Here is a 15,366-nt window from a genome sequence, read left to right as displayed (position 1 = left end):
CATTTTATAATATACAGGTAAAGTCATTAACTGTTGAACATTTGCTGCAATAGCATTAAATTATCAGTAGGCATTATGAGTAAACATTGTTAAAATAATAGTAATATGAATAAATAAATGGGGTGATATCCAATATTAATCATACTCAGAGTAGACTCACCGAAATAAGTGACCTTCAGTAATTTAAGAACACTGATTTCAATGGATCTACGTTGTGTATGACTTTGTTGGATATCACTTTTCTTAGAAACTATTTAATAATTTATGAACCATTTTGAAGCCTTTTTAATTGAATTCAGTATTTATTTATTTTTTAAAGTATTTAAAATACATTTAAATATACCGGTATATTCTACTGGGTATATATCCTATACTCGGTTCATTGTGTTTTATGTAGTTATTTGATATTTAATTATCTGAAACTTCTAATATACCAGAATATATATTGTTCTTATTTAAATTATTCATATTATTTCATATCAAAGTAGATTCTTGGTAATAAATAGAATCCTCGTTGAGATTTACAGGGAACCTTTTCCTGTTTGCTATTTGTTGTTATGTCAAAGTATCTGAATGGGTAAACATCTGCTATTTTTGCAAGCTTCATACAATAAAACAGATGTGGGCTTTTATTTAAATTGTATGTCAAGAAACAGGCAGCTGGGCAGTACTACATAAGCCACTCAGTATTATCTACAAATAGACAACTTTATTTTTGACAACTAGAAAACATACGTTTTGGAGATTGCAGCAGATGTTTGTTTCATTAAAAGCTTTATTTCAGTTTGGTAGCCAAGCAGGTATTCCGTCTATTTAGTTCGTGAGATACTGCACAAGATTGTTTTCACATCACACCACAAGCTACTGCAAATTATATCTGTTACAGAGTGCAAATCCCCACTGCCCACCTTGGTTGTGGCATTAACTATGGTTCAGCTATCCAGAGTTTGAAATTAAGGTTCACTGTCATTTTGAAATATTTATATTCTGTAAAGAAGACAATATCAGAATTACTACACTTCACATACTAGCTAATTATTTTATCCACCAAGAAATACTGAGCTCAGTGCATAGACATGGAAAAATTCATTGCTCCAGTGAGTGTTGATTGGTCATGCATCCTTGATAGCAGGGCTGGCCCACCCATGAAACAAGATTAGGTGGTTGCCCCAGGGGGCAGATATGGGCCTGATGAGCACACTGCCACTGCACTCCGTGGGTGCCCCCCATGCTGCCTCCTGCTCTGCAGGTGCGTCCTGCTGCTGCCTCTGCCATGGGTGGGGGCATGGCAACACAGTAGGGCTATACCTGTGGTGGGGCACACCCACCATGGCACAGCATTTTTCCTCAAGTGGCAAAATGTTACAGGCCAGCCCTGCTCCCAAGCAGCAAATCATTCAAAGGAAGCAGGCAGCTGCTTCTACAGGTGCATATTTTGGGATCATAGTAAACTATAGCTATTTTATGTATATACTTTCTTGCAATACACTGCAGTTCTTTTATGGCACAGTAGTTTGGAACAAAGTTTGGAAGTTACTTGATTCAACCAATTGGGGACATTTAACAGGAGTGTAGATAAGACAATAATGAATTCATCTGTTTTAAAAATGAAGAGTACTAAAAAGCACACAAAGATGTACTCATACCAGAATGTAAACATCTAGAAGGACTCAATATTGTTTTGTAATTACATAATATTATAGCTTGGCCTTTATTCATGACCATTGCTGCATGCACATAAAGCCCATTGAACTCAATGAGGCATATGCACACATAGATCAGCAACCTTAAAATGTAACCTTGATTTCAGGTAGTATTGAACCTATGTTTCAAATTAATCAAGAAGAAAACAAAAGAAAGAAACATTTGTGTAAAAGGAAAAGCTAGTAAACTTAACATCACACCTCATAAAAAGCTTTGTAGTCATCCCAGTAGTGACTCTCGGCATCCTGTAAAATAGTTGTAGCACAAATTCTGATGCAGTAGTTTGTAATTTGAAACTGAAGAACACTGATCAATTCCTGATATTGCTGGAGAGGCATTAGGAATACGGGCCTGTTCAAATGATCAAAGAAGGAAAGATTTAAGACCACTGCAGTAGGAGGTAACAACCCACAGTTGTACAAATGGTTTGGATTATTAAGTATCAATCATTCATTTCCTCTTGATTCTTGAATCTAAACCTACACTCACGTTAAAATCTGGTCTTTGTTACAGAGGCTCTTTGAAAATCTACTTCTACTGTTTTACAAATGTGTACTATACTACTTAGGCAAACAGCACCGTCAATCTACTGCTAAAACAATGCGCATATAAATGATTGGATCACTATTATTGAAATGCAATGTAGAAGTATAAGTAGTACTTCTAAACAATACTTAAGGGATAGTTCTTTTTATTTAAAAAAGTGGTCCGGTAGGAAAAATACCAAACTGTTTGATACATATACAATTATTATAAAAATATATACTATTATCAAGGTTAGCACAATAAAGGTTAGCCTCTTCTGACCAGGGCGGTGGTTCTGCTGCTACCCCCTTGCCTTCTATTCCCACCACCCCATCCTCCTCTTTGCACCAGCAGTGGACCTGTTCTCCTCTTCCTCTGGCCACCCGCACTGCCTATTCTTTCTGCCACAGTGTCTTGTTCTGAGGAAGAGGCAAGAAAATCCTTCCTGAAAGCACAACATTTCAGATACAGTGGCAAAGGGGGTGCCTATGCCAACACCACAGCTTGCTACAACAGAGGAACTTTATAATCCAATTTATAACCCAACACAATAAGGGGAGGGGATAAAAATAAGTGAGGCAAGGTTATCAAGTACCCAATAGCAGCTATTTCAACTACACATAGTTAGGCTTAGTTTTATTTGGGGATGTGGATTAAGTGAAAGGCAACACTGAAAATGTGAATTTGGAGGAGGAATTTAGAGAAGATGGTGCAAAAGAAACTCTCAGGAAGGAATTCCAAATCTAAGGTGAAGAAAGGGAGAAGGGTTTTGAGACAGAAGCAACCTTCTGAAGAAGTCAAGGCCACAGGAAAGGACCTGGTGAAAAATTGTGGCAGAAAGGTACAGTAAGTCAAGCCCACGGAGGGCTTCAAAATGGGGGGGGGGGGAATCCAGTAAATTTGTGTTGAATGCAGAAGCTGCTGAAGAATAATATCACATGGTTTGAATTTCAAGAGAAGTGAATGATTTGAGCAGCAGAGAAAAAGGAAGAGTAACAACAGAAGAGGAGAGAAAAAGACAAATAGAGTAATAAAATGACATTTGACTAAAGTGGTATGGGGGAATTGACATGACATTAAAAAAAGGTAAAGATAAAGGACCCTTGACAGTTAAGTCCAGGTGCAGATGACTCTGGGGTTGCGGAGCTCATCTCGCTTTACAGGCCGACAGAGCTGGTGTTTGTCTGCAGACAGTTTTTCCAGGTCATGTGGCCAGCATGACTAAGCTGCTTCTGGCGAAACCAGAGTAGTACACGGAAACACCGTTTATCTTCCCGCCGGAGCGGTACCTATTTATCTACTTGCACTTCTTTTGGCATGCTTTTGAACTGCTTGGTTGGCAGGAGCTGGGACCGAGCAACGGGAGCTCACCCTGTCATAGAATCATAGAATCATAGAATCATAGAGTTGGAAGAGACCACAAGGGCCATCGAGTCCAACCCCCTGCCAAGCAGGAAACACCATCAGAGCACTCCTGACATATGGTTGTCAAGCCTCTGCTTAAAGACCTCCAAAGTAGGAGACTCCACCACACTCCTTGGCAGCAAATTCCACTGTCGAACAGCTCTTACTGTCAAGAAGTTCTTCCTAATGTTTAGGTGGAATCTTCTTTCTTGTAGTTTGGATCCATTGCTCCGTGTCCGCTTCTCTGGAGCAGCAGAAAACAACCTTTCTCCCTCCTCTATGTGACATCCTTTTATATATTTGAACATGGCTATCATATCACCCCTTAACCTCCTCTTCTCCAGGCTAAACATGCCCAGCTCCCTTAGCCGTTCCTCATAAGGCATCGTTTCCAGGCCTTTGACCATTTTGGTTGCCCTCCTCTGGACACGTTCCAGTTTGTCAGTGTCCTTCTTGAATTGTGGTGCCCAGAACTGGACACAGTACTCCAGGTGTGGTCTGACCAGAGCAGAATACAGTGGCACTATTACTTCCCTTGATCTAGATGCTATACTCCTATTGATGCAGCCCAGGATTGCATTGGCTTTTTTAGCTGCCGCGTCACACTGTTGGCTCATGTCAAGTTTGTGGTCAACCAAGACTCCTAGGTCCTTTTCACATGTACTGCTCTCAAGCCAGGTGTCCCCCATCTTGTATTTGTGCCTCTCATTTTTTTTGCCCAAGTGCAATACTTTACATTTCTCCCTGTTAAAATTCATTTTGTTTGTTTTTGCCCAGTTCTCTAATCTGTCAAGGTCGTTTTGAAGTGTGATCCTGTCCTCTGGGGTGTTAGCCACCCCTCCCAGTTTGGTGTCATCTGCAAATTTGATCAGGATGCCCTTGAGTCCATCATCCAAGTCGTTGATAAAGATGTTAAATAAGACCGGGCCCAAGACAGAACCCTGTGGCACCCCACTAGTCACTCTTCTCCAGGATGAAGAGGAACCATTGATGAGCACCCTTTGGGTTCGGTCAGTCAGCCAGTTACAAATCCACTGAGTGGTAGCAGAGTCAAGACCGCATTTTACCAGCTTCTTTACAAGAATATCATGGGGCACCTTGTCAAATGCCTTGCTGAAATCAAGATAGGCTATATCCACTGAGTTCCCTTCATCTACCAGGCTTGTAATTCTGTCAAAAAATGAGATCAGGTTAGTCTGACATGACTTATTTTTCAGAAATCCATGCTGACTATTGGTGATCACAGCATTCCTTTCTAGGTGCTCACAGACTGTTTGCTTAATGATCTGCTCCAGAATCTTCCCTGCTATTGATGTCAGACTGACTGGGCGGTAATTATTTGGGTCCTCTCTTTTCCCCTTTTTGAAAATAGGGACAACATTTGCCCTCCTCCAGTCTGCCGGGACTTCGCCTGTTCTCCAGGATTTCTCGAAGATGACTGCCAGTGGTTCTGAGATCACATCTGCCAGTTCTTTTAATACTCTTGGATGCAGTTCATCTGGCCCTGGAGACTTGAATACATCTAAACTAGCCAAATATTCTTGTACTGTCTCCTTAGTTATTCTGGGCTGTGTTTCCTTTGCTGAATCATTTGCTCCAAATTCTTCAGGTCGGGCATTGTTTTCTTTATCGGAGAAGACTGAGGCAAAGAAGGCATTGAGGAGTTCAGCCCTTTCTGTGTCCCGTTTGCATTTCACCATCTTCTCCTCTGAGTGACCCCACTGTTTCTTTGTTCTTCCTTTTGCTACGAACATACCCATAAAAGCCTTTTTTGTTGCTTTTAACCTCTCTAGCAAGCCTGAGTTCATTCTGTGCTTTAGCTTTTCTGACTTTGTGTCTACACGTTCTGGCTATTTGTTTGAATTCCTCTTTGGTGGTTTCCCCCCTTTTCCATTTTTTGTACACATCCTTTTTTAATCTTAATTCAGTTAAAAGTTCTTTAGATAGCCACCCTGGCTTCTTTAGGCACCTTCCATGTTTCCGTCTCATTGGTATTGCCTGACGTTGTGCTTTTACTATCTCCCTCTTAACAAACTCCCAGCCATCATGAACTCCCTTTCCTTTTAGTATTGCTGTCCATGGGATCTCACCCAGCACTTCCCTAAGTTTTATGAAGTCGGCTTTCTTAAAGTCAAGAAATTGAGTCCTAGTATGCTTGGCTGCTCCTTTCCGCTGTATAGTAAACTTCAGAAGAGCATGATCACTCGCGCCTAATGATCCTTCCACTTCTACCCCACTAACCAGGTCATCAACATTGGTTAGGACCAGATCTAAAATGGCTGTTCCTCTTGTTGCTTCTCCCACTTTCTGGACAATGAAGTTGTCTGCAAGGCCAGTGAGGAATCTGTTTGACCTTATGCTCTTGGCTGAGTTTGACGTCCAACAAATATCCGGGTAATTGAAGTCCCCCATTACTACTATCTCCCTTCCTTTTGCATGCTTGGCCATCTGTTCCAGGAAGGCATCATCTATGTCCTCCGTTTGGCTTGGGGATCTATAGTAAACTCCCACAATGAGGTCTCTGTTATTCTTCTCTCCCTTAATTTTGACCCAAATGCTCTCACATTGGCTTTGAGGTTCTAAATCTTGGATCTCTTCACAGGTATACACATCCCTGACATATAACGCCACTCCTCCTCCTTTCTTGTCTGGTCTGTTTCTCTGAAATAGATTGTATCCCCCCATTATTACATTCCAATCGTGGGACTTATCCCACCAGGTTTCAGTGATGCCTATTATGTCATATTTAGTTTGCTGTACCAAGAGCTCAAGCTCATCTTGTTTATTTCCCATGCTTTGCGCATTAGTGTACAGACATTGAAGTCCATTAATCATTCCCCCGTGTCTCTTATTTAAGGATTTTTTCCTCCCACCACTAGGTCCGCGTGCTGTTTGCTCCATTTGGTCTATGACATTTGGATGATCATCTTCATTAATTGATAGACTCCTACCTTCAGGAGCACTGTCTCCCTCCCCCACATTAGTCAGTTTAAAGCCCTCCTGATGAGGTTTCTGAGATTTTTGGCAAAAACATTCCTCCCAACCGTTGTGAGGTGCAGCCCATCACTTGCCAGAAGTCCATCTTCAAGAAACTGCAGTCCGTGATCTAAGAATCCAAACCGTTCCTGTTTACACCATTTGCGAAGCCAGCTGTTCACTTCCACTATTTTCCCCTCTCTCCCTGGGCCACGTCGTTCAACTGGGAGGACAGACGAGATGACAATTTGTGCATTTAGTTGCTTCAATTTCCTGCCGAGAGCCTCGTAGTCTCTTTTGATCTTCTGGAGGCTATTGCTTGCAGTGTCATTGGTTCCCACATGAACCAAGAGGAAGGGGTATTTGTCAGTGGGTTTTATGATTCCTTGCAGTCGTTCAGTTACATCTTGGATCTTAGCCCCGGGGAGACAGCACACTTCCCGAGACATCTTGTCAGGCCCACAGATCACTGCTTCTGTTCCCCTCAGTAGGGAATCCCCTATCACCACTACACGCCTCCTCTTGGGTTTGGTCGGGGTTCTTCCGTGAGCTGTGCGTTCCAAGGTCGCCTGCACATTCCCTGAGGACTGACTTTGCTGCTCGTCTTCATATACCTGATCGACTGTAATGAGGGAGAGATCCTCAAATGGAGTCTGCTCTTCATCTTCCATGCTAGGGGAGAGGACCTCAAAGCGATTGTGTATTTCTAAACAATCAGAGTGAACCCTGGGCCTCCTACTTCTTTGAGTCACGTTTCTCCATATATCTGGCTCCTGTGTTGATGAACTAGCCTCCTTCTCAGGGGAGTCCCCTGTCTCCTCCTTGGTGGGGACGGTGTGCTCTGTTGCTTCCAAGAAGAGCTCCAGCTCTCTAATTCTTTGGAGCGTAGCTACACGTTCCTCCAGTTGCTGGACTTTGTCTTTTAAAAGGGCAATCAACATGCAATTGCTGCAGGTGAAGCTGCCTGCAACCTTTGGCAAGATGGCAAACATTGCGCAGGAATCGCAGGCGACTGCAGCTGTTCCCTCCCCTTCCATCTTGAGATCGTGTTGATGGGGGTGGCTACAGAGGTCCTCCATCATAAAAAGCTTGAAGACAGGACAAATAACTTCGCCCACAAAAAAAAACCTAGGTCTCCCCCAACAAACGTTTGAGACTAGCTCCCCTAAATCTAAAAGATGGATATAACTGCACGCGCCGCTAGGCGCGCGCCGCTGCCCTACAAACTCTGTCGCAGGAATTCAAATCGCTGACCTTCTGATCGGCAAGCCCAAGGGGCTCAGTGGTTTAGACCACAGTGCCACCCACATCCCTGATATGACATTACCCTCTCCCCAAATCTGATTTATATGTAACATATGTATTTGTGTGTGTGTGTGTGCGCGCGTGTGTGTGTGTGCATGTGCATAATATTATTTGTAAGTTGCTCCATGACAAAAAGGTTTCTGGGAAGCTTATAATAAATGAGTATAAAAATCTTTAAATACAAAATTAAACATTAAACCACATATTCCAAAGCAATATAATACAACAAGGAAAATAAAACTCACCACATCCACAACATTCAAACACAATTTGAAACCCAAAGTGGTCCAGACTACATGAATAATTTTAAAGGTCTGGATGAAGAAAGACAAGGCTGGAACTGTTCTGTCTTAGACAAAAGTTTTAGATGCTTCTTTGAAGTTACAGTGGTGTACAGAGTGAATGCTAGATCATAGTAAACCAGGATAGAAAGAGAAAAATTCAAGGCACTGGCAGTAAACAGCACATTGTTTTAAGCTGTTTCTTTTAAATATATTTGTGGTATCACTGAAATGGAATTGTTTGATTTACTGGTATTTATGGGTGTTTTAATCAATACAACAGACTCACTTTCTAGTGGTATCTTTCATTAGATGCTGATACATATTAAAATGCTGATAGACATGCACTGCTGTGGAGAGAATAGTATACAAGTTCTGAAGTGGAGCTCTGGAAGGGACATCTTTACTTCTCTCCTCCAACCTTGTCAGGACAGCTGTTGCTACTTTGCAGCAGGCCTCTACAAAGTTTGCTCTAATTTCCTGGAGAGACTCATCTCTGCATGCCAGAGCCAGGGGAAGCAACATGTCAAGTTCCTCCATGATGTCAGAACAAAACTAGGAAAATAAATGTGACATCCAGTTAATTTTATACTGACAGCATTATTTATTCCTGTACAATACGACAAATACTGCATTTGGCAAAAGGCAAATGTAAGCTTCGTATTGTTTTTACTTCATTATATTAAAATGGACATGTATACATGAAAAGCTGAGACCATGTAAGTTGAAGCTAATATTTGCCAAATTTATCTTTTAAAAAAAAACCCAGGAACAATTTAACTAATGAGCAGAAGCCCTGTATGAACACACAGGGGAAGAAAGAGGGGGTCATTCCTTTGGCAAGCTGAAATGTTTGCCCTGATGTAATGATGACCTTACCAGATTGAATTCCTCCATTGACATAGTTCCTATATGAAGAACTCTGTGATCTCCATAGATGCACACATTAACTTCTAATCAAGTGTCAAAACAGACAATAATAGTGGTTGTTTTTGAGCTCAACTCCCTCTAAGTCTCCCTCTAACCCTCTAAGGGTTGAAGAAGGGGAGCAAGGCGGCGACTGGTGGGGGGACTAGGGGGCTTTTACATACACACAAGAAAAGGTGAAAAGATTTGGAACAGACCCCATGTTACATGAAACTCATTGATTTGATTGAGATTTTCATATAATGGTTATAAGTGACTGAGTCCTGTGCACCTAGATATTTAATGCTTTTTTACTCCCTCTTCCGCCAAGTGAATGAAGAGCACTGTTTACCGAATGCTTCAGTCAGGGCAGGGCGGTAGCTTCTAGTATGGGCATTAAACACATACTGTAGAGTGGTCACACAGTTGACTCTAAGTAGTGCTGCCATAACTCTTGCCTTCACTTTATTAAAAAAAAAGAAGTATCTTTTTATAAGCATGCACCTGGAACCCTAATTAGGTAGGGAAACATACTCTCTACCCCTTTTTACTGCAGATACCCCCTCTTGACATGCTTCTCAGAAGAGAAGCGGCAGTCACAGTTTTAACAAGTGATGTGGTTGCAGACTGCTTTGTTCCAGAGAAAGCCTCAAAAAGAGTCAGTTTATTCATTCAGTCATATAAGCGGTAAAACTCTACCTGGACAGCATCATTTCAGGCTGCAGTTGGATAAACTGAATGTTTGAATGCTATCCCACAAGAAAATCTCCCGAACATAAAAAAGGACATGAGGAGGAAGACTGGGCTGAACTGTTTTCCTTGATGCACTTGCTTTGTATGATAAGAGAGGTTTTTTGTTTAAAGATGAGGTGGTATTCAAACATGTAATACAGTCCAAGACAAGCTTTGCAATTTAAACTGACCGTAAGTGTGGAAGGAACTGGAGTAGAAGAGACTACTCCGGGTTGAGTTGTTTTTAATCTTCAACCCCCAATACACAACTCCATGAATCAGGCTTTAATTTTTCTCCCCCTGTAGCTTCAGATCTGAACCCCTTTTGCCCCTGTATGTTTTTATGGTTTTATATTCATTGCATTTTAGACTTTTCGTAGTGAACTACTGATGTATCTCAGTCTCATCAATGCGTCTTCACCTACAAAATTAATTTCTTTGTGGGACAGAAATCTAGGCTATTTGCTAAAATGAATACATTTAAAAAGTATTAAAATGGATACATATTTAAAGTTTCTTAGAATATATGTTGAGATCTATAAAGCACTATTAAATAATTTAGCACAGGTTTTCATTCCATGTATTTGACTCTTAAAATACTGGACGTGCAAGTACTCCAATGCTTTATGGGTAAACAAACCCAACATTCTGTAATCCCCTTAAAACTTCAGATCTTTTGATACATGCCTTTGAAATTTGTTTTGGTTGTTCTTCCTCGTGGACTACTTCCCTGAGCTCCTTCATGTGCTGTACCTTTACAATATGCATCACATAGCAGGCAGCTGAAGTGTGTTCATTCTGCTCATGTTGAAGAATTTTATTGGAAAAATCTTCAACTGCAATTGTTATACAGTGAGCTACTGAAGAGGACAGGTCTTTAAATGCTTTTCTCCAGCCGAAATCTAGTATGGTAGTCTGAAATATAGAAGTATACAGACAAAATCTGAACAGTCAAATGTTTCTGTTTCAATTATATCTAAATTGATCAAATGGTATACTGAAGCTCTTTGTATACTTAACACACAATACACTTGGAACTGACCGACTCTTTTCTTCTGGATGTGGTGTGAAGCTGTTATTTGTGCTGTTGTGTTATGCCTCCTCTCCCATTCATTTCACAGGGGTCCATATAGGAAACATTTTAGGTAGCTTCCCACCTTCACCACTACCCCGCATCATGTCCCTCCTCATTCCACTGGTATGAAACTGCTTTTGTAAACTTGCCAGAGCCCAAACTTCAGCAACTGTCAGAAGTGTTTGGCGACTGGCTTGGAAAATGGGAGGTCCGGATTAGCAAAGCAGGAACGTTTAACATTGCAAAATTTTAGATGGTCAAGCCTTTTAATTTGCTATTCATTCCCATACCCCCACCCCTTGTTCTTTAAAGTTTAAGGGCAACAGCCTGCTCAAAATTTCCTTTTAGCCTCTTTAGTAATTACCCCACAGTTCCAGAATATGCTTTGGATGGTGTACAAACAAACCCAGTGATTATAGCTGAGTGACTTCTTTGCCTTATTCAGGTTCCTTTACTTAAAATGATCAGTTCGCACATAATACAAAGAGAAGCAAGCGAGAAAGGGGAAACTCAAACTAAACTCACAACTCAGGAAAGCCACTCAAGTCCTGCACCCAGATGTGTGTTTTTCTTCTCAGTAGTGTGGGTATTAATTAAAGGCTGTTGCTGTTGCCTATGCCAAAGTGTCTACTTGCACTTCTTCAGAGAAATAATGTAAAGTGTTTTAATGCTATGGAACTGAGATTCTACTTGCTGTAATATCTATGTTCTCTGGCTGCTGTAGATGCTATTGCAGTCAGTTTTATTGTTATATTTCTTTTGTATATTAAATGTTTTACTGATGATTCCATTCATTATAAAGTGTTTCAACCAAACCTGGTGAGACAGGATATAAACAAAATAAATAATTGTATCCAGCTGAGTCCCTACTAAGGGAAATCTTTTTGATCCAACTGAGGCTCCCATCAGTAGAAGCAGGGATTGAGGCAATTTGCAGAAATTGCCTCTGTCCTCTGCAGCTCTCCATGCCACCTCCCATGCTGTCCCAAAGCTACACACACACACCCCACCACACACCCAAAGCTTCTGGAGGAGGGGGGCATTGTTCAGCTGACAAAACTGTCTGCTAGATCAGTCTTCTGTCACCAGGGGACAGCAGTTGGATGGAACTCTGAAGATTCATGATGTTTTGATGATGTTTAAATAAAGGAACAACGTAGGTAAGAACTGCAGAGTTTGGGTTTTCTTTCTCAAACAGAAACTTGCTTTTGAAAGTGAGGGACTTTTGTGAGGTGCAATAGGTATCTGTCATGTAAAGACAAAAAGTAAACATTTTCACTGGTAAGCCCTTACAGTGTCACCAGTTTTTTGGATCCCAGCCCTAAAAGCTGAGAATAGCAATCCAGTTCATTTCTTCAGTAATCAGCTTTGTAATCCATTTGATGCCAAGCTTTGTTTCATTGATGATCTAAAATGTTGTACGTGTATATAACTTGGACTCTTGATACTTGGTTCTAGATGAACTGATTACTCCCCTATGTGTTCTTTATTCAGACTTATTAAGTTGCTGATAGTTGTTTAAAACTATATTTAAAATGTGATAGAACTGATTCATTAATTTTGGTGAGATGCAGCTCAAAAGCAATATATTTTACTGCTCAGACAAAGTGGGAGAAGAACTCCCCTCACTCATATGCTCCACAGAGATCGCAGCACCAGTGTAGTTATGCATTAGCTCCAGAAAGTGGCTTGTTTCTTGGTTATGCTAGACTATGAGAAATAGATATGAGTGCTTTTTATTTGTAGGATGATATGGAATATATTAATATGAAAAGAGCCTGTGCAAATGGCCATCATAAATTGTAAGAGCAAGCTTATGTAAAAATAGATCCTCAGTTTTCAACACACGCCTGAAAATACTTTTGGAAACATCGGGAACATTAAATAAAAACTTACAATGGCACCTTTATATGTTTTTATGTTCACTGCCTTTCTGATAGCGACTTTGTTCTTCTAATAGTGATGCCACAAAATGGTTTAACAGCTTCTTTTATATTCACAAATTTTTGTATATGGTCTTTTTTCTTTCCACCCTTGGTCTTTGCAGGCTTAAATTACTAATAGCACTGAAATTATTAGCATCTTAGCATAAGGGATTTGTAATGAATATGTTAATAGGTCCTTATCTGTATTGATGGCGCAGACAAAACAGGCTCCCAGAGAGTTTGACTCTTTATTTTACTCACCTCTTTTACCTGAAGTAACTGTTCAGGAAGCACACTGGTTTCATTTGCTCTACTTTCCCCTATTAAAAGCTCCCCACCAGCTTTCTTCAGAACTCCTGCACAGTATGACAAACGGGATCAAAGTTAAGATTAAGGCTGTGGAAAACTTGATATATCAATACATTCTATAAAGATAGTCAGCAAGCTGCAGTGGAATGTTAGTAATGAAATAAAAGTAAAATTCAGGTTGCAAACAAAATTCTCTTTTTGATAACTCCATTTTTGTTTTACTTAATGGTATATATAGTATATACAATATTTAGATATTTAAATGTTGGAATCAACACTCTATTAAGATACTTACATAAAAATATTAGTAGCTTAGAAAAAGTTAGTTAAAAATAAAATATTCAAATCTTTCCCCAGCTCACTGCAGAATTTGCCAGTGACAGACCCATATCTTTAAACAAATGTTTGTCTCAATCATATGTAAAGTAGGAGTTGTGCACTTTAGAGCACAAATTGGAGCCTAGCAAGGAGGCACACTTGCCCAAGGATGCCTCTCCAGATAATAGTCTGTTATGGAGCACCTTCAGATTGCACACCTGGTATGTAAAGAATAGTACAACCTCATCTGGGATTGATTTCACACCAGCCAACTTTCCAACCTACACATTGACAATCTAACCTGGATTAAGTTTCAGAGGCTCTCCCATAGTCTCTCAAGGAATTTGGGGCTCATGCACACTTCTGCTTCTCCCACCACTTTCCCTGAGAAAGCCCTGCTCTTTACCGCATAATTGGAGCAAACAAAAATCGGGTTTTCTGTGAATTGACGTTTGCTCCGATTCAGTGGTAATGAGTGGGTTTTCCTGGGGAAAGCGGTGGGGCAAATGGAATACTGCTTGAACTCATGCTTTCCAGGCATGAGGCAAGCCAAGTGTGGACAAGCCCTTGTTCAAGAGTTCCACAGGCTCCCTGAGATTAAGTGGTGGAAAAAAGCAGTAATGCTGTTTGTCATCTGCATATTGGCAATGTTGCTGATCCAATGTGGTGTACTAATTAGAACGTGGTATTAGGATCTGGCAAACCGACACATTAAGCTAACTTGGGCCAGTCTCTCTCAACCTCATGGGTAGTTGTGAGGATAAATGGGTGAGCGGATTAAACCTATTGTTAGAATTATTAAATATATACCACTTACACACCAAAATGGCTTCCACATGGTTATTCCACAAGAATAAACCAATTATAATATATATATCCAAACATAATTAAAATGTGTAACAACACAATTTCATCAAAACATTAAAAACATCCATGATTAAAATTTACAAAAATGCAAACAAACAAAAACAGCACAACTCTTAAAACAGTTGAGCCTTAACTTGAGAGCACTTATACTGGAGGGTAAGATAGAAAAAATACTGGGGGGGGGGGGAGAGACAAAACCTCCAGTGGTTTCATGTGTATGCTTGAAAATCATGGGGGACAAGATACAACCTATAGGCATAGGGTGGAACAGTTATCACCCAGCACTACCTTCTGCTATCAGTTATATTTCTGATCTGTGACTGTAATAAATCAATTCATTCATTCTTCTGTAATCAGCCACCCAGGAAGGGTGTAATATTGTAATATTCTGCATCCTGGCTCCAATCCAGTCACAGAAGGACACCCATAGTTGATTATATCAAAAGCCTCAGAGAGGTCGAGTAGAACCAAGTGTTGTAATCATTCAGTCGCCAGCTTTAAGACATTCATCACAACGACCAAAGCTCTTTCTGTCTCAAAGCCAGTCCTATCCAGTCTTGAATATGGATAGGAATGGGTTTACTAATCAGTTTTCTCCTAAACCAGTGGGGTTGAAAGCCCACCACCCTCTCTAGTATCTTGCTCCAAAAGAGGTTAGACTGGAAGGTAAATGTCTGAGTTCATAGGGTCTAATCTTGGGGATTTAGTTCCTGAAATTGGTACCAGCAAGGACTGGTACCAATTTCGGGAACTAAACACACACAATCTAATATCTGCTGATTCTTTAAGGGCAACAGAGACTATGCCCTCACTTAAGGAAACACATTTACTATTTCTGAAATTCAAGTTTTGAAATCCACTCTGGCTACTGTTAATAATCATAGTGACTGGAAAGTGCTTGTGCCACTTTATACCATTCAGTGATTTATAGTTTCTGTCTTTTATTTGCCCAGAAATATATAAACATTTATAGAAAAGAGGAAATCAACAACTGCAAATGCTTGTGTTTGCCAAGGAATCCAGATCCAGATGATTTACA

The 15,366-nt window shown here is 40.5% G+C and overlaps 1 protein-coding gene across 4 annotated transcripts in view; it reads right to left on the bottom strand.

The window, feature by feature from the left end:
* The window catches only part of KIAA0825, a 173,850-nt gene that overhangs the window by 132,741 nt on the left and 25,743 nt on the right, over positions 1–15,366 (bottom strand). For all 4 annotated transcript variants that reach the window (XR_014012757.1, XM_081212319.1, XM_081212320.1 and 1 more), the window contains 4 exons: positions 13,095–13,189; positions 10,521–10,748; positions 8,485–8,750; positions 1,905–2,055 (listed from right to left, as the gene is read on the bottom strand). Coding sequence is in view for 3 of the 4 variants with exons in the window: in XM_081212319.1 (XP_081068445.1) it covers positions 1,905–2,055; positions 8,485–8,750; positions 10,521–10,748; positions 13,095–13,189 (740 nt within the window). In the remaining variant the exon portion in view is untranslated. The remainder of the gene's footprint in view (positions 1–1,904; positions 2,056–8,484; positions 8,751–10,520; positions 10,749–13,094; positions 13,190–15,366) is intronic.

The sequence above is a fragment of the Podarcis bocagei genome (genome assembly GCF_964188305.1).
Source record: "Podarcis bocagei genome assembly, chromosome: 11".
In the NCBI taxonomy this organism is placed as follows: domain Eukaryota; kingdom Metazoa; phylum Chordata; class Lepidosauria; order Squamata; family Lacertidae; genus Podarcis; species Podarcis bocagei.
The sequence above is the reverse complement of the archived record's forward strand: the minus strand, read 5'-3'. Positions and strand labels throughout refer to the sequence as shown.